Source organism: Brachionichthys hirsutus, chromosome 21 (genome assembly GCF_040956055.1).
Source record: "Brachionichthys hirsutus isolate HB-005 chromosome 21, CSIRO-AGI_Bhir_v1, whole genome shotgun sequence".
Classification (NCBI taxonomy): domain Eukaryota; kingdom Metazoa; phylum Chordata; class Actinopteri; order Lophiiformes; family Brachionichthyidae; genus Brachionichthys; species Brachionichthys hirsutus.
In genome coordinates, this window is record NC_090917.1 from 4,209,063 (window position 1) to 4,230,036 (window position 20,974).

Genomic DNA, 20,974 nt, shown 5'->3' on the forward strand with positions numbered 1-20,974 from the left:
GTCCAGTATCGAGCAGTGTAGCCTGCTTTCTGTCAAACAGAGATCCTGTTTTTAGCCATGGCAAATCAATATGTCATTAGCGCCTCGTGAGGTTGATGTGCTGCGACAGGAATATAACACACGGATAAAATGGCAGCTGAGAATAGCAACATGCAAAGATCTAAGCAATATGATGCTGCCATTTAAAATCTGGAATGTCTTCTGTCAGTGTTTGAGTAAATATATTTGCAAACTACTGGGAGCACGATAAATCGTACGTAGATAAATAAACATTCGAATCACATCTGTTTGGAGTTTGTATGTTTGCCCCATATCCGCATGGCTTTTCTCTGGTTTCATCCCACCTTCAAAAACATACAATTTAGGTGAATTGGTTACTCCAACCTGTCCGTAGTGTGTGTGCATGAATGGTTGTCTGTTTCTGTGTGGCCCTGGGATGTTCTGGCAACACGTTCGGGGTGTACCTCACCTCTCGCCCATAGCAAGCTGGGATAGGCTTCAGCAAAGTGGAAAAAAGGAAAAAATTGGATGGGTGGATGGATTATTATTATTATAAATGCATCCATCCATTTTCTTCCTTTATTCTGCTTATTATTATTATTATTATTATTATTAGTTCTTCTTTCTACTGGTTTGGGCTGGATCGTAACCTGACATGAGGTATCTTTCTGCACTTTGGACATGTTTGGACCATGACTGGATGGCTTGGCTTGCAATCAAGGTGGATTGATGCAAACTCGCACATAAATCCCAGACTGAAGGGAAGCTCAGAGAAACTTTAGTCCTGCAAAAAAGTATAAAGCCATCAGTTGCAACTGGTAATATGTAGACAATGTCTCCTGCAATGACACGTGTCAGGATTCTGTCTTCATTCCTCTGACAGATGAAGAGATAAAAGGGCTGACCCATGCCCTGTCATGTCTCACGGAAAAGAAAAAGGCTAACTCTCTTAAGTCGAGAGGATCCTCGGTTTGTAGCCGCGTCTTTATCCTCAGGCCACCTGTTGGCATGATTCTCTCTGCATGTTGTCTGGTTTCTTGCTCTCACTCACATCAAGTTTCTCACATTTGTGTATTTGTCAGTCACACAAGTCTGTCTTCATCATCATCATCCTCGCTCTAAATGCCCAGGGCCGACTGCTGCAGCGCGACGGGTCGCAAGCATGTTGTGACCCAGCGAGCAATGGAAGCTTGCAGCTTGTGGGTCACTGCTGAACTTGTTGCGTCACCTTTCAGAAAACATTCCAGTTTGTTTCCCATGGCCCGAAAGATGGTGATATCTCTGCATGCATCTATCCACATAAAGTTTTATTTGGATATTCATGACATCCGGACCTTTTTTCTGTGGAGCCACCATCCAACCGATATTTTCAAGTCCGTTCATGAAAATCCAACGTTTAAAACTCTCATTGGGATGGAAATGTAAAATTGTAATAACTTTCATTCACAAAATGCTTGTCTTCCTTTGGTGCTTGTGTGTATGTGTGTGTATGTATTTCCATGCGACCATGTGTGCGCTATAGCAGCGACAGTCCGTCTAAAGCCCCAGTAAAGGTTATGATGACAGGTGTAATAGCTCCAAGTGAGATTTGAAATGAAAGCAAGGCTGTGTCCTTTACAATAGGTTAACCTGATCGCTGAAAACATAATCGCTACACACTCACACACACACACACGCCCACACACACCCTCACACACGCCCTCACATATTCATGCACACTTCAAGAGGTGGCCTTCCCTCAAATTTGTATTGTTTTTACTTGGAACATAAATATTCTGGGTTCTCCAGTGCCAACCGCAGGACATGTGTGGAGTTTTCAGGTTCTACTTGTGTTTGGATGGGTACATCATTTTTGTCATAATTCATCATTAACCATATTAGCCATCATTGTTTTGAGTAGCCACAATTGACCTTTAAATAGTTGGATGCTTTGCTCTTTGATTTCATTTAAAGGAATATCTTATCTTCAGCTACAGGCTTTTGCTATCATTGGCAGAACGCTCCATCATATTAGGATCATCACACAGTGGTGCAGGGCCAAGCAAGCACTGAGTACTTTGAAAAGTGCAATACAATGGCCCCCTGAAAAGCTTCCGACAATCAAAGAAAGCACGGAGAATGGAGCTGTGGTTGGGTAGAACAGCAGCTCTTACATGTTGAGGCCATGCAGGAAGATGGACTGGAGGTGAAGCATGAATGCTACATTAGCTGCAGTCTGTGTTAATAACCCTGTCTCTTTCTCTGTTTGCAGGCAGTGGAAACAAATCTGGCCTCTAAAGACAGTCACTGGGTTTTTGTAAATGAGGTAAGATATCATGCACAAAGCCTTCCATTATGTTTCAGACATTTTACAATGACAGTTTTTTTTTAATGCTTTAAATTATAATCCTTTAATCATTCTAGCTCTTTTTGGAATGGCAGAAGCTGGGTTTTTTCAGCCAGCCACTAACTTTAACTAACTTTAAAAGCTTTCAACTTTAGTCAACCTGTGTTTATCCATTACATTAACATTTTCAACTGTATCTTCATGCTGTTTATTTAAAATATATCTAAGACTTTGTAGGAAATATTTACATATTTTTCAAATAGAAATCAATACATGTTCCTTTTTTATTTTTTTTAAGCTGTTAGAACTTAATAGTTATTAATACATTAGTTATTTATTTAAAAGCATTATCACCACAGGGCACTAAAAATACTGTACCAGTAAACTCAAGGTGATAGCTTTTGTGGAGTACTGTATATATTATTTGTTGAAATTCTGCTTGGAAATGTATCACTGACCTTGCATTATGTATGACATTGAAGGAAAGTCGAGGAGAAAAAAGGTTACATATTTTGGGTAAAAAGACTTACAAGCCAGATGAGTTCAAGATCATCTCTCTTTATGATTGTTGAGGATTATAAACAATATTATAAACTGTTGAGATATATCAAACAAGCTTCATGTGAGAGCCTGTATTGTGCAGCAGGCAATTGTGCACATTGCCATCCTTCACACTTCTCTACTCTCCATCCTCTGTTTTGCCTTTCTCTCCTTCTCCCTTTTTCCTTCACTGCATGACACTAATTTCGACAGCTAACAGTGAAATGTCACATCTTGTCATCAGGTAGAGAAATGCATACAAGCTGTTCTGAATGTCTGTCTCATTCTTGTATTCCTCCTTCAACTCATGTCGGTCCTTCTGTTCATTCCGGTGTTCGATGAGTATTTATTTAACACTTGTGTCATAACTCATAAAGTTGACTCAAAATGTGAAAAATAAATACATTGGAATGATATGGGAAAGAGAATAAAACAGAATATGATGTGAATTCAAACTAGTCAGAAAAGAGATTAAAGCCAATTATATGTAAATTACTTCAATCAAATAATTTGAGCTGTTCTATACACCATTAAGGGTTTTGTGCCAAGGATAAATATACCTCCTTATTTTTTTTTGTCCTCCGGTACTGTAATGTTTTCTTTGCTGTTCTGCCCAGAGAGCGCTGTTGTAGTCTGAAATGGCAATGCAGAACACAGTCAGGCAGGTTGTCAACTGCAGGAGGCTGTCCTTTTCACCCTCTGTCTGCTGGTGACACAAACAGCCGCAACCACCCCGGCTGCCAATTAAGCAGAGCCGGAGAAGATGAAGCAGAGAACGGAGACGAAGAGGAGCGAACTGAGAACAAACTGAGATGTAGGGAGAAGTGGTGTCACAGAAATCAAAGGGAAAGGTGAAGGAAGAAGAGGGCAGTAATTAATCAGAAGGGAGAAGGTGGAGAGGTGGAGAGAGATGAAAGAGAGACACTCAGTGGCCAGAAGTGAAGCCTGGTTGTTAGAATCAGTGAAGCAGCTACCAAGTATGAGAGCTACTTCACAGATTAGTATTGATGAGTCTCTTAGTTTATGATATCGCTAGATTACAAGTAAAAGGTCAACCAATGAGGCAGAATTATGGGGGCATTTATTTAACTGGATTTATATTCCTCACTTAGATCAACTTTTACTTCTATGCTAATGACGCTTCCATGGTCCATTCATAGACCTGTCCACTAGGAGATGGCGCCCATTAAAAACAAACAAAAGAAAAGGACATAAAGGGACCCATTCAACCATGACACACACATACCTTTCTAGCCGGGGTGTCTTTGTGATCCAAAACATCCATTTGTTTTAGAGTTGTATTACTTAAATGGATTATTGTCAAACAATGCATAATTGCCTTAAACAGCCATCGGGGACGGCATGAATGCATGTCTTAATGACACATGTACGTCTCTTTGAAATGCAAATCAGATGCTGTGAGAACAAATGCAACACCAGTCTACATACAGCGACTCCAGGTGTATCCACCCGTAATAGCAGCAAAATCCATCTGAGCGTTGTCCCTCTCCTCGTTATCTAATCTATCTTCATCATGCACACAACCACAAGCCTAATGACTTGTTGAACAGCTCTTCCAGTAAGGGATTAGAAGCGTGCAAATCTGTTTGAAAAATGGTCACATTGATAAACTCACAGATTGGAGTTTTTAATCTATTATTTCATTCATTGTGATAAAGAGCATCAGATTTGGTGACGCTGCACCTGATTTGCCTGTAAATTTCCATTATTGGTAACACAGTGTTGTTTGCATGACGCTCCGTATGAGACGCCAGCTCATTGCGAGTCCACACGAAGGACAAACTACTTGTTCATGCTCTCACCTACGGAAAATGTGTTCCAATTCACCTATAAGCTGCATGTTTTTGGTGGTGGGAGGAAGCCAGAGAACCTGGAGAGAACCCCGTGCAGACACGGGGAGAACACTGCAAACACTGCACGGAAAGGAACCGAATCCGGAACCTTCCTTGTGTCAGACAACAGCACTATCCACTGCACAGCATGTTTATAATAAATATCTCAATGTGCTGCATTTTCTATTATCCTAAGTGTTAAGATCCAGCCTTGCTGCTTCTGAATAAGCTGTGGTAAATTGTGCATGATGTCCTGTCTGAACGTTGTCTGTCAGGATCCAATCTTCCCTAACAGCACCATTACCTGCTTCTGGGAGTTGCATAACACTTGTTGTGTTTCTACAGAATAGTGCTGCCCTCCAAACCTCTTATCTGATTCTATCAGTGATTTCCATAATCTTCAGATCACTTCACAGCCGCTATTAAGTCTGTGCCTCGAATTCAGGTCATTACCATTCCACTGTAATATCACATCCATTCCACTTATTCCTCTGCCTCTATTTTTGCAGATTTAAGTGCCAGACAATATTTTGAATATTGATTGCATCATTACTATATCTCTCACTGAACCATCCACATGCTGCTGTGTCTTAAGCCATGACTGTAATCTTATGTAAATAGGGGTAAAATGAATAAAAGCAACCGGACATCTGCACTTCATCAAACCTGTGCTATGATTTTTCACGAGACTTTTCTCAATAGATTGTGTGTGATATGGAGACCCTTTTGTTTATTTACACTAAACAAATCAATAATTTACCTCGTCTTATGGCGCTTGACCTCCTCTGCAAATAGATTTAAAAACCAACTACTCGCTCATCTTGCCTGCTGGTACTGCCTCCCTGGGATACAGAACAACCATCCCCACACTATGTTGTAGTCTTCATATAGAATATTGAGGCACAATAAACAGGTAAACATATTGCCTTGAGCAAGTTGTATACAAGAGGCTCAGATCTGAAAGACCTAATTAGAAATTCTGTGTTATTTTCGCACTGTGATCAGGATACAACCGAGACCATTTTAATGAGCGATGAATCATAAATAATTTCTTATTAAGCATAAAGCCTCAGGTTACAGGAATACAGACTTTATATCCTCTCTGTGGGGAACTTCGGGACCTCACAATCACTTCTGCTGTGATAAAAGGCAGCTCCATTTTAAATGGAGTATCAAATTAGGTGTGAAAGAACTTGAGTCCTGACCGCAGAACAACTATACATTACCTGCAAGTCAGGCGTAAGAGCTCTATCTGCTCCATACCAACTTGTTGCAATGATTTGTGTGCAACCTTACAAATCTGGTTGCATCTAAGTAAGTTTGTGAATTAAGTTAGACTGTGATGTTAGCATTTCGGGTTGTATACCTTTGTCCTTCAGCACGGGATGTCCATCAATTTATTTATTTTTAATCCCAAAAAGTAAATAAATCAGGGCCTGAAATGAGGCTGAAATGTATTTCAACATGTTTCAGACTTAAATAATACTAAGGGATGACATATATTCTGGTCAATTTATAGCTTAAGGTTGAGAAGTCAATATTAGGAATTTTGTTAAGGCACAGGCTGTAATTATGTTAGTCTTATTAAGCATTAGAAACCTAATTATATTCAAAGAATATGTTTTATACTTTAGAGTCAAATTCAAGCTATTCTATAATTACACCACAAAGAAAATAATTGCTTTCCTCTATGAATCATCCTCCTTTGTTTGTCTGAAAAACCACCAATCACAGCTCTTAATTAATGAAGTGGAGGTGAATCAACATTGTTGTCTTCAAGAAATTCTCCATTTATAGTAGTCAGGGTTTGTCTTGATTTTATATACATGCACTTAGACTATTTTGTCACTTGAGAAATCTGCTGCAATCAAGGAAATGGTGTCAGAAATCTGAGAGAAAAGTAATCAGTGAAGCTGTTCAAGTTAATATTCTGAAATTACAGAGCATGTGAGGATAATAATGTATCCTTTGTCTGACCTACTTGGCAGGAAATCAGCGACACAGAGATCTTGGAGCTTACCCACAGTGCAATTGGACGCATAACGGTGATTCGGCAGATCTTTCCCATGTGGAGGGACAGCAGCACCCGCTGTATAAGACGCAACCACCGGATCTCCTCTCTGTTATGTGATCCACAGGAAGGATACATGCAGAATCTGGAGGTAATAGACTGATTGAATGTCTTCAATGGGATGTGATGCATATTGATTTTTGGATGTTAACTTCTGCATGACGTTTCAGCTCTATATTATGTCAGGGCAAATGGGTTTCCCATAGTTTGGTAATTCTTACTTCCTGGAAATAAATCACCTTGATATCTGACATTTTTTGAACTTCATATAATCTCAAATATCATGGAGCCCTCTGCGTATCTGTCCTCAGTCAATTCATGATAGATAGGTGTTGTGAAGTCCAATAAGATCCCATTAAACTGAAGAGGCAATGCTAATGTCCAGGCCCCTGTTTGCACCCATCTTTCATGAGTTTCATGAGTAAAAGATCTATGACTTTGCACTCAGAACACTCCTAATGAAATGTTGTTCACTAATTTGCTGAAATATGTTATTGAACATTTGCCCTCAATTGAGGTAATCCATTGCACAGCTGCTCATTTTAATGGTCACAGTAAATGGTCTAGTGTGTGTAGTTTTATCACACGGCACGGTGCCACAGATGTTGCAAATTGTAAAAAAAAAAGAGGTTATGCCCCCAATGCTCTTCAACACAAAGACATCCTTGATCCACTTGACAGGAGCCGCTCATCAAGGAGCGGCTTAAACAGCATGACATTTGCACAGGTGTGCCTCAGACTGCTTTACAGAAAAGGCCACTCTACAATGTAGAGTTTGAAAACAGACATTTAGAGGATGCTGTACTGGTGTGATCTCCGTTTGCACCTACTGCATCAAATGCTGTCATTAGATGTGTCACCAAACTGCAAATATATGGAAACTCCACAACTCAAAAGATACAATTTACACATTCAGATTTATAACCAGAGAGCTGGTTAAATCCAAGCAGCGTACAACTGACATACAATTCCTGCTGCCTCCTGATCCTCTTGTCGTCTGTCCTGACTTTGAGTCTCTGCAGATTTTTGCCTTGTCATGATAAAAAACGAAAAAAGTGTGTGTGTGTGTGTCATGGCCTTCATGCCAGTCAGCTGTACCCATCTGGACAGGGTAATGCTCATTTGTCACCCTACATTTGGTCTCAGCTGCTTCCTGTGGTGCGTGCGTTTGCGTGTGTGTGTCGTCCAGTCTTTTCACCACAATAAAACATATTTTGGTGTTGCTCTGCACATTTCTTTGAACTCTGAATTCTTCATATTTGCACATTCCATACTCACATGTTTGCAATTGTGTTAAAACTTGTTTTAATTTTATGTTAGTGGGAAATAACATCTGGTCTAAGAAGGAAAATGTTCTTTTTGAATTCTGACATTCAGGTAATTCATTTATGTGATGTGTTGCTTTACAATTGGTTGATTATCTTGGTAGTTATGAGCCAAATGTAATTGAACATTTACAATCAACCTCAAGCCTAGTTTTAATAATATCGACAAAGTTGCCAGAATAAAATGTATGTACATTTAAACATGGATACCACAGCTACCAAGCAAGATAAATGGCACCATCTCATTCTAAATTATGAAACCATGTTGTCCCGTTGTCCTGTAAATGAATATTAATTTAGAACCATCCTTTTGAAAAGAACTGTCGTTATTAACAAGGTTGAAACTCACAGGTAAATAACTCGACATTTCTCCTGGACACAAACCAGTATGACAGCTTGGATGGCAAATCCATGGAATTTATGTTATCTGAACAAGCAAAAAAATCATACAGTAAAATGTTGGTGCTAGAATCAACTTTTTGTATACTGAAGTACAGTATTCATGTAAATGTACTTTCTATACTCGTGAGGTGATGCATATTTTTCCCACTGCTTCTGTTCTCTCATCCTCTAGGTGTCTAACCTCTACCTGTACGACAGTGTGCTGATGCTGGCCAACGCCTTCTACAGGAAGTTGGAGGACAGGAAGTGGCACAGCATGGCCAGCCTCAATTGCATCAGGAAGTCCACTAAGCCATGGAATGGAGGCTGGTCAATGTTAGAAACAATTCAGAAGGTATCTATCAACCCACCAAACAACTTCCTTTTAGCCTCATGTTGCATGCAGGAGAGGACGGAATGTAATCTTGCAGTGATTTGCAGTGCTCGTCAGGGCTCTGTAGCCATTGTATTTGTTTAGTACCCACACACCTGATTGATTACCGGAATAGTTTGATTAAATCTGAGGCGGTCACATTCATTATGTTGTAGTCTTCTTACAATCATCTTTTCAAACCTGTTCATTAATTTATTAGCAGCTTGAGTCTCGGTGCTTTTCTAGCCTACCCAATATCCTTGCTCTATTCTGTAGATTTTTTGAGAAGACCTTCATTGAAGGTCTTATAAAACTTTGAAGATTGGGGAGACCATATGGATGATAACATTAGTAAGACTAGATTTATGCCAACATTAAATAAGAGAATAAACAGCTTCTTGTTACCAGAAGATAACTTAAACATGCTGTTGAATGATGACAAGAAAGCCATTCATCCAAAAACCCTGATGAGCGTCTAAATTACACTGAAGAACTGAAATGCATTTCTGCTGTGCTGATGAGTCCCTCGGAGCATTAGTAGCTCTGTTTTATTAAAAAAGATCCATCAACCTATGTGTTTGACTTCTCACGGCAACAAACAATCGAGCTTGTTATTGATCTTCCGTGTCCCGTCTCGTTCATTTATGTTATATATGTGAGCACTAAAGAGAACATTAAAGACGGCGCTGATGGACAAAGAATGAGACATTCACTAATAGCATGTTTATTGAAATGATACTGGCGGAACTGTCACGAATCCGAGTTTATCATTTCTACAGTGCTTTCTGTTAGTGGTTGTGAAAGCTGTGAGGATTTAGATTGGAGAAATCGGCTCTTTCCGTTGCACATTTTGAACCAGCGATGCACTGTAACACTTGTTGTGCATTTTTTCCAACGAGATTCCCGCCTCATATTTGCTGGATTAGTCAGAATAATAACGTGTGTGATGCCACAGTGATATAAAACTTTAAAAAAAAAAGATTAATTATTTTGGAGAAAATGTAAGTAGATATTTTAGACTGAAAACAGGCTTGTATTAATGTGGATTTTAATGACAGCATGAAGAACTGATCAGCCATGTTGCAGGAAGCTTTGACAGCCGTGAAGCATTAAGATATCAACAATAATACCATAAAAAAAAGAAAATTGTAACTGTTTGAAAATCATTACAGTAGCAATTTCATGCTGCTTTCCTGCAGACAACACGTCTCAAACAGGGAACCAATTTCCAGTGTTCTATTGCTTTTTCTTTCTTTAAACTTGAACATGTCTAATGGTTGTTATTTTTCTGACTACTATGCTGATGAGATGGAAAATGGCTTTTTGACAGTACAACAAACCCAGAGTTGAAATGGGCAAAGGAAACGCCTTTCACTCTGCTGTTTTTTTTTTAAATATACAACCTCCACACCATCATAAATGATAGGCTACTGCTAGCAATGGTCACAATGACAATCACTTTTGATTTGTTTTGCCCACCTGTGCGTCAATACCCTGCAACCACCTTAAGATTGTTGGTGAACATACACATATTTTTTTTTCTGAATTCAAAGACACCACTCCGCTTTATACAAATAGCTGAAATGGGGAGATGGAGGACTGGAAGCATCGCTGACTTTGTAGCAAGCAAACAGTATCAAACTTTATTTTCCTCCTAGGTGACAATGATGGCGACCTTTCTGGGTGACAGGTGAACTTTTAGCTCGCCGGCCTGCGCCAAAGGGTCTCCTCAGTCACGCTTAACGTCACATATGAGCTGATGGAAATCAGGAAGCTGCATTTTGTCAGTGGCCTTTCAGTGGAGTGCCACAAGCTGAATTCAGCTTACTTTGTCGGGCTCCAATATGTCATGTGATGTTTCATATATCGCGAAGCAGCGTTTGTCACTGTTTATTCTAATAAAAGCCTCTGAGACATCTGATTAACAGGGAAGCCAGACAACAGACGTCACTGACTATGATGTTGTTAGATGTTATAATCCAGGGGATTCAGTTTGTTTGTCTTTGACGTGTCTTGGACTTGAAAGTGCAGCAACTGCCACAACACAATGTTGTTTCTTGTGTAGATTGTCATTCATCCACATCCTGGTAAATCCTTGACATTGAGTCTGAAGCAACTGCGGTTCTTTTCATAGGTTGAAGACCTTATCCAAAGAGGCTCTTCAGCTCTATGCAAACTCCTCTGAGAACGCACTGACAGTTGTTAAAAATCACTGAAGACACTTGTGCCAGTGCTGATTTTAATGAGCCATGATACGTTTTGAATCAACTGTTAAGGTGTGACCTGACCAGCTGTCATGGTATTATGGTTATGGTGTCAGAGTATCTGTACTCCCCCACCAGCCAGTTAGAACTGAGGGAGCCACTTCGACGACAGGTGAAATGTCTTAAGAAACGCTAAGCAGAGGTGCAGTTGTTTCAGATTCAATCCAAATGCTTTTCTGACCTGTCTTTCCTCTCTTCTTGTCATCAACCATCCTTTCCTTGTCCACTAATTTCCCCTTTGTTATTCTATTTGACCCCTTTTTATTATCTGCCTTATTTCTTTCTCCCAACATCCATGTCTCCCTGTGTCTTATCTCCTTCTTACTGTTGCTAAATTATATATATTCCGCTTGAACATCAAAGTTAACAATACTGCCATGATCACTTTTCTAGTGGGAAGATGATGAAAATTAGTTTAACAAAGTTTATATTTAATTTTGCAGGTTTTTGGGGGGATTGTGTGTGTGTGTGTGGTTGTTTGTAAAGTGAATTAAGTCAATTATGAGCTCAAGATAAAGTAGAATTGTAGTAATTCAATTAACAAAAACATAAGACAGTCACAAAATATTCCGTCTGATCTCGACTTTCATCTTCACCCCTTCAGGGCAACATCACAGGTCTGACAGGTACGATGGATTTCAAGGACAGCGGCTCGAACTCGCACGTCCAATTTGAGATCCTTGGCTCCAGCTTCAGCGAGACCTTCGGCAAAGATTTCAAGAGGGTGAGTTTGCAGGGTTTCACTTTGTGGACTGGCAGTTTAACACCAGCGCAAAAATAACCAGGCAAATGGACCTGAGCTTGTTTTTGAATAAACTAAAGGAGCTCTCAGCAATCAGACTGCCTAAAATAACATTATAGTTTTGACTGAAACTTCCACTCCGGAACTTAAATCTGCCTGCAGCTCAGTCTGACACACATCACAAAGTCACACGCATATATGACTTTCTCTGGTAAAGAAATATAAAAAAACACTGTAACGGTAACATTCAGAGTATCACTCAGAAAATGTCGCATGCACACAATCATGAATACACGCTTGCATATCCTGACAAACACACACCTACGTACACGCATGCACACACACACAGACACTCCCCCTGTGTGATTGTTCAGTTCAGTTTCAACATTTATATTCCATTCAGTCACGGAAAGCAGAATCAATAAATAAGGAGTGATGTATTATTATAGATTAAGCTGTCACGCAGTATAAATGATGCATCATTACATACATGTTTTAATTATTTATAGGCTGGCGGATCATCCTTGAGAGGTTTATGTGTTGCTGGATTCAGCTGTCAGTCAGCTGACGTTGACCGACAGGCACATTATCAATAATCGATTTACATATGTATTACTCCAAAATTGATCTTTATGTCTTTTGTCTTGATGCTTGTACTTGTGCATATTTTTGCTTAAGAGTTTAAATGCAGTACTTTTTTGGAACACAGTTTTACTATTGTCATGTTTTCAATATCAATTGTTGCGCACTTTTGAGAAAATATCATACAACAAATCTGAGCCTTACTGAATGTGATGGTGAAGCCTTGAAAATGGGCAAACCTGTATAAGATTTGAGCAAAAGTCATTGTTACCCCATCAATGCTTCAGGAGCTGTAGTTGCTGAAGTGGGAGATTTACAGTACTTGTAAACCAGGAACCGAGGCAGCCATTATTTATATGAATGTGACCTCCAAAAGTTTCCAATTACCCCAAACATTTTTTGAACATTACAATTCTGATTACATTATTTATTATTATAATTATTTACAACTTGTAATGGAAGCAATCAATATATAACACGAATAATAATAACACAACACAAAGATGTTTTTTTAAAATTAAATGTATGCACTTTCACAGTAGATGAAGTGTAAGTACATAATATTCATGGTGTAATTTCCAAATCCCCTGAATCGGAGCGATGATTTGCTGTAGTGTTATATTTTCATTATTCCTGTGTCACAGTTGAAGCTCTTCATGACACAGAAGCTGGACTGATTCAATCCATTCAATTCCATTTTGTAATGTATCATTTTGCAGAGTATTACATGCGGCGGGATAATTCTGTATTTCAGGGCCATTTTATGCAACGCTCCATTGTGCCGTTAGAAAGGTTCTTGTCCAGTGGCTAAAATGCAAGATAAACCAGTGAGATGTGTTTAAAGACCTTTTTTTGTCTTCCTCTTGGGGGTTTGGTTACATCAAACATGCAAATGTGATTTATCTTGTTTATACTCTATCTTACAGACAATATATAGCAGTTTAGAAAGTTGCAGCCTTCATGTACGGTTGTTCATTTTTAAGGATAGGCAAACACACACACACAAACACTGAGCAGTTGCTGAAGTAATGAAGATTTAATCATCTGGCTTCTCATTCTGAGTTATGAGTCCCCCCTGTGTTACATAATGGCCACAGAACACAGGGTTATAGTTCTCTCTCTCTCACACACACACTGACATTACCTCCCACAAAATACCAGTTAATAATCATCTCGCGAAACACAAATGAGTATGAAGACATAGTATTATTAATAATATACTATACCTTTGGGATATTTTATGTGCAGTAAATTATCTTACACACACACACAGTACACAGACTATTAATCAACATATATCCATACACAGATCTATTCCTGCACATATCTGAGCAAACATTAATGCATGTGAGTATATGATACCAAAATGCTTGTTCTACTTCAGAAGTATCAGCTGCTTGTTAACATTCGATCCTGAATATAATGATGTGCCCCTGAAAATTGGACAGGAAATCAACTTTGTGGGGGGGCTCCAATGTCTATGACAATGTTTAGTGTTATTCATGGTAGATGTTGGAGCGGAAAGGACATCTGCTTGAACAAAAAAATATTTACAAGATAAAAAAGTAGGAACACCTGTTCTCAAATTCTGTTCTAATCTGAGCCACCTGTTTGTCTGAGCTGCCCGATACTTACCTGAGCCATAAAAGGGGAAGCTTCCTGTTTATCTCACATCGACTTCTTTTTGCCTGGGGAATGAGACTAGTGTAAGGAAAGTTCTGTGGAGTTTCTGATGTAAAGGTAGATGTTGTCTGCCTGCTGGTGAGATATCAGCTTCATGCTCTCACCAAGCACTCACACGCCATTAATGTTCCTCCTACACTGTTTGTGTTATCCAAGTCTCAATCTCCATCTTCACTTTTCTGTGCTGTCCACACCTCTCCTGTCTCATTCCAGGGTCATTTTTTAAAGTAAATGTTCCCCATGGATGAAAAAAACCACTCCTTGTTCCACCTCCACATCAGACTTGATAGAGACTGAAATGCTATTTCCCTCTTCCCCTGGAAACTTGTGCTGCAGCACTCTGGCCCTTCAGACCTTCCCATTATGTTATTCCATCTATCTCCTCACTTTTCTCAACTCATTGACTTTCGATGTGTCTTTGCAGCAATTTGTTGTTGCTAAATCAGCCTCACACACACAAAAATAAAATACCCTAGGAAAACGGGAAGGGTACATTTTCCATCTTCTTCGATTTGTGGCAGCAAGTAAGTGTCAGAAGACGTTACGCTCTCGCCCACGGTCCTACTATTCTTAGAGGGAGTGTTGGCGAGCTGCTGCCTTTAATCAGGGAGAAGATGACCACTGCAATGACTGCAGCAGACGTATGATCTCACAAACTTCAAAGATGACTCTGATTTTTGCGCCAGTGGTTTTCAACCAAAGGTCATCGGACCCTCAGAAGTCCTGCAGGGTGTCCTCATTGGTCAATGTCACAAAAAACAAAATCTGCAATCACACCTTTGTGCACATTGTTAGACATGTTCAGCTTCTTTGTATTTTATCTCCTTTTTGACTACCGTAACCAGCATCATTTGTGTCCCGTTTCGTCTCTCGCACGGAAACGCTGAATATGTTTGCTATTATTTTGTTAAGTATAGAAATGACCCACCTATTTGCCCATAAAGAGGCATGCATTGTTACCGGCCTTTCTAGATTCATTAGACATGTTGGAGAATGAAAATAAGCATCAGACGGTACTCATTTCAAATCCCTGAGGTAATTTGGAGTCGTTAACAACAATTTGTGCCTTTGAAAACTCAAAGCTTGCTAATTTCGGTGAATAATGCATAGGACAAGACCGATATTTTTATCCCTGCTCATTTTTGCCCAAAGCCAACAGGAGGGAGTATTTTGTTTTTTTCTATTAGGCATAGGCATTGATGGATGACCACTGAGCTCTTGGATGTCCCATAAAGAGACATCAAATTAGGCTTGGTCATAACTGCAGGCCTGAATATGAGAAAGCTGTAATAAAACTTAATTCTAATTCAAATCTAATGTTTGTATTTCAATAAGAGCTGCATATAAAGCCCTCATTCCTTTCACCATGACTATGTTCTGTTATCTATCATTGTGCATGAAGACATGACATATGAAAGGTGAGATGGTCCTTTAGCTGAGCGGAGCTGAGGTAAATTACACAAAAAAAAAAAATCAGACAACATAAAATACACCACATAACACAATACATTCAAGAGTTATTATATTATATTATAGATCCCAAACATTCAGTTTAGGATATTATAGTTTTGAAGATTTATTTATTTATTTCAGTTTTGTAATCCCCAGAAGGTTGAAAATGATGCACCGCTCTGTGACTTCCCTGCAGCATATACTAATTATCTAACCCCCACGGATAATCTTTTAGATGAACAAAAACAAAAGTGTAAATCAAAGGCTTGGGAACACATGCGTACACACCAATACATGTATGTACACTAATTGACATTCATATTGGCGTGTTTTTCTTTGAAAGGCCCCAGAGAGAGAGAGTAGCTTTGTGTAGATCAGAAACATCAAAGAGGTAACAGTAAACATTCATCAGATAATTTGCTGTAAGAAATAAAAGTGTAAAAATGTGCTTGTGTACTTTGACATTGATTCACCCAGGCTCAATCAGGTCTATAAATAACATTGCATGCATTGATTGATTTACTTTCAGCATGTATCAATATGACTATTTATATTTATTAATATTATTCATTCCATTAGCAAGGAACCTGAACATTTATTCCATTACTCCTCGATAAGAGTTCTTTTTCTGCAAAATTTGTTTAACGCATGATGACTTTTAACTACTCAAAATTACGTGTCATCAGATCAAAATAAAATCCAACAAACTGCCCACAAACTCGATCTCTGTAAAGAGAGAGTTCATTACAGCCGAAGCCCACGCTGTCAGATTGACAGGTGGTGCATGCTGCAGTGACAAGTGGGCACAGTTCTAACGCAGGCCGGTAAATCACACTCAAATCAAAGACAAAGATGAGGAGGAGGAGGAGGTGAAGGTGTGGGAATTATATATAAAACAAAAAAAAAAGGAGTTCTGTCAGAGTTGAGGTGGGGCGCGGTAGGAAGACGGGGTGGCAAGCACTGGCATTTGGCTCTGCTGTCCACAGGAGAGTGAGTTACATAAATGCAGTCAGCATAGCCTTTTGGATGACAAGATGGAAAAAGGGACCTGACATTTGAGGAAAAGGGGAAGAAGCACAGAGAATGAGAATAATGCATGAGCACGGCAAGTGAGGTTGAGATTTATTCGTCATGTTTGACTTCCGTTGGGAGAAGGGCAGGACATGAGCTAGATGTGAGAGCAGCACGGGAATAACCTCCACAGCAGATTGGGGCTGAGAATGTTTCGTTTACGAGTGGAATGAGCTGCTTGGTGGAGGTGCTCTCCGAGTGCTTTTCTAGTTTCTCATGATAGGTGGATTTTTGAGTTTAAATAAAATATCCAGCTTTTTTCTAGTTAGAAATGTTTGGCCAAGTTGTCATTAGGAGAGTCTTGTCCACAGGAGTGTGCCAAAAAAATACATTAAGGATAAATTATGCAATTGTAGACTGATTAAATTTGTTTAGCAATCTTTTGGAATTTCCTTTTAATAATACAATTAAATAAAATGATTGATATATACCCATTGAAATTGTTCCAATTTATTTTACAAATTACTTCTCATTTAAAAGTTAAATATAAATGTTCATGCAACTATACTAGGTTTGTGCAGTATTTTGCCTAATACAGGATTATTTGTATATTATTTCGGGTTTAAATCACACAAGGGGCATACATATTGATCAAACATGTAAAAAAAAAACAGCAGGTATTCTGTTTCTCTGTGCGTATTGTGAAATATTCTGATTTTTGTAATGACAGCAAAAGCCCCACAACATATTTATAGAGCATATCTCGTATTTGTGTCTCCTCTTCCTCTCATTACCTCTTTCTCTCAGAGCACAGAGCAACATAGCTGCCATAAGTCAGCAAAATGAGCAGCAGTTCCAAAGACTAGCCACTCTCCTGAGAATGTCTGGCATTTTGGAAAATCTATTTCTACTATTAATACTCTAATAATTGTCAGGAATAATAGGCAGTCCGTTCACTGTGATGTGACGCTCGGCCTCCGAGGTGCAGAACAGATTGCCATTACACTTTCATTACGGGGAAGTTTACTTACTAAAGTGAAGTTAAAAAGTGATATCTGAGCCAAACTGCATTCCAGTGATGAATTCTTCAATGGGTTCTTTCCTGTTTGCCAACAGGAAGACTTCTCGTGTTAAGATGGAATAAATCATACCACAATGGTGTGTGAACTAAAATGAAATGCAGTTAGAGCAGGTTGGCCGTGTCAGATGAGGAAGTAAATTAGCAGGATTGCACTAACGCACAGAATAGACGGGGGGCGATAGCACCATCAGTTTCACGGTAATGGCGGAGAATGAAAGAAGAGAAGGGCTAATGGAAATGTAACCTCCAACATGATTCATCTTCTTCATAGAGGGTTGAATAACCATCAGCCTCTGTCACTGTGTGTTTCATCAATGTCCCTTTTCGCTTCTCATTTTTCTTTATGTGATTGTAGCCATTTCAGACAATATGTATGTCTTTGTGTCAAGTGGTGGCTTCTCGTGGCTGCGTGATTCAAGAGGGGAACAGTGAGGAGTGTCATTCACACGCAGGACTGTCAGCCTGGAGAGCGACGCTCACGTCAAGCCCAAACCAGACTTGTCATGGAGTTATTTGAACCTAACCTTAATCATGTCACCTGCCTCTATGGAGATAAACTATTTGTATTTTTTTATTCACTTGCTTTTAGGCATAACTGATGTGAATGGGTGAAACCAGTTGTGCAAGGGAAACCAGGAAGAATTACTCAAGTCTTTAAAATCTAAGTATGAAAACAATTATTCTATCTTTCTAAGTAAATGAAAAATTCCTTTCCCCTCTGTAGAAATCATAGCATTCCTTTTTTTCCCCTATACCTTTGAAACACCTCTTACATTATTCATCTTCTGGAATGAGTCTTCGTGGCTTTGAAGGTTTTGAAAATCATCACCCCTTAAATGGGATATAAAATGCCTAAAGCCTTTCAAGCCATAACTCCAAACCTCCATATAGTGTATACAGTATAATATACTGTACACACTATGACACTATTGTATAAACACATCATGTATTTGTTGACAGGTTACGATTTGGTATAATAACCTGTTAAACCCAAATTGTTCCTTCAATTGACAACCAAACACCAGTCACAATTCACTATCAGTATTTTACTGTATTTCTACAACAGCCTTGTTTTTTATTATTCATTAACTGTGTGGTCAGGGACACTGAAGGAATCTTGAAAAATATAAAGCCTTATATCGGCCCTCCAGATAGCAGACACGCCCACCGTGATGTTTACTGTCACTCTGAAGCCTTATTCCATATCCACAGGGAACAAAAGGCGTTCATCACTCGTGCCTTGAACAGTTTATTCTATTTTCTTCTGTGTATTCAAATGGCCAGTCTGACAGTTCAACACTTCAAGAGAGACGGTAGAAAGACTGGAGAGGAGCTAATTTATCTATGTGTGCCTTAATGAGAAACACCCCCACTATGTAACTCACGCAAAGAAAAAAAAGCGAGGGATGGAGATCATCTAAAGGACAGCAGTGCTGAGAATAGCTTCTTTATTATTAAACAAGCGCTCCTTTTTCTTTCCTTCTCAGTTCTTCCCCGCCTCCTTTCTCTCATTTACATTTAGCCCTGTGCTCACTGACTCTCCATCATCTGCATCTCACTTAACACCTCTCTTTTTATTCTTTCCTCACCTCTCCTTTTTCAACACATACTGTCTTTCTATCAATCTTATCCAGTCAAATAATCTTTAGAGGCTTTAGAAGATGGCAACCAGAAATATTTCGATTTCAATTCCCGATCTGAAGTACTGCAGCCATCCCTTTTCCCAAACACAAACTCTTTGTCAGACGGTGTGATTGGTATTGTGTGTTGGACGCGTCTACCTTCCACTTGAAACTAGAATTTTCACCTTTTTTTCGCTCTCTTTTCTCCCCATCCACTCAGTGCACAAATTTCCCCAGACACTGGAGTTGTTCCATGTTTTATTCGGCTGGTACAACTAGAGTAAAACCTCACCTCCAAAACCAGAAGACAGGATCAGGACGCCCAGAACCAATATCACAGCCTCTGTCAGTATTAGCAAGGCCGTACAAGCATCAGGCGAACTAGGCAATAGCATGCAATTATGAGAGAACCTTGGTCAGCACACGGTTCGACTCACTCCACTGCCTCTTATCTAACAGTAGCGTCATCAATAGAGCAGCATTAACAGATCAATGTGTTTCAGGCATCCCAGCCATACTAGAGATGCAGTATTGTAGGATCCTGTCTGGTTGTTTACAGCTTTGCAGATAAGACACAAACTGCATGTTTAGCATATCAATGCTAACTAACACATTCTATCAGAGATTGTTGAGCATGGTCACATTAACTGTCAGCTAAAATAATCCAGTGCACGGATGATTACACTTTTCTATTAGTGACCTGTTTTTTGTCGTATTGATTTTCTCTTCTTCTTCTTCTTACATTGACACATTAAACTGTCCATAAACCGATTACTTTAATTACGTTAAATCAAAGCAGACAGTATTGCATTTTCATATCATCAAGCTCCGTGTGCTATTAAGAGCAGCTCTTGAGGAATGGAGCACTAGATGTGTGTGAAAGCTTAACTGATGTTGTGTGGATTAATGGTACAAAGAGCCGGGCACGAATGCGAAGCCTATTCAACCATTTCCCTCCCAGCTAATCAATAAACCATCTGCGTGTATGTGTGTTCCCTGTTAACACACTTCAGTATCAAACAGCATCTCCAGATAATGTTTAACAGAATCACCCCCACCCCCTCCAAGAAAAATATATATATATAAAAGAGAAGTCTGTATGTGTGCATGTGTGTGTCTGATGCTCATTTTCAGTGAAACACTTGTGCAAGGTCATGCACAAAGATAAGATCGCATAGATTGGGCCAAAGAACCCGGAGCGAATCCAACAACATATGGAGAGAATATTCATGTCCTCAGGAGGACATGAATATATGTACAAATAAATATAAATCCATCCTCCAGTGGTTTAGCTATGACATTTGATACAATTCATAACACTAAAAAATAAACACTAAGACTTTTTTTTGGTGTGTGTGGTTATTGTAAATGGTCAGCAGTGGCAGCATGTTTAGGAAGCCCAAATGTTTAATGATGAAGAAAACAATAACAATGGTGACTCAAAATTAGGAGATGCTATGTTAATATAATATAGTTTTTAAAATATAAGTAATCCTATTATTATTCAATGTAATAGTGGTAGAAGTATTTACTCTAATTCACTTTTCCCCTGCCTTTTCCACCATGGTCATGTCTTTGTTCATATCTAATTTGCAGATGGGTGCTCACCCGGAATCCGTTGACACCAGTGAATAAAACGTAATGCTGCAGAATGTTAGCCATGCTGCA

The 20,974-nt window shown here is 39.2% G+C and overlaps 1 protein-coding gene across 1 annotated transcript in view; it reads left to right on the plus strand.

The window, feature by feature from the left end:
- The window catches only part of LOC137909924 (glutamate receptor ionotropic, delta-1-like), a 218,875-nt gene that overhangs the window by 171,735 nt on the left and 26,166 nt on the right, over positions 1-20,974 (plus strand). Inside the window, exons 5-8 of the mRNA XM_068754354.1 lie at positions 2,252-2,305; positions 6,708-6,881; positions 8,690-8,851; positions 11,738-11,857. Coding sequence (XP_068610455.1) covers positions 2,252-2,305; positions 6,708-6,881; positions 8,690-8,851; positions 11,738-11,857 — 510 coding nt within the window. The remainder of the gene's footprint in view (positions 1-2,251; positions 2,306-6,707; positions 6,882-8,689; positions 8,852-11,737; positions 11,858-20,974) is intronic.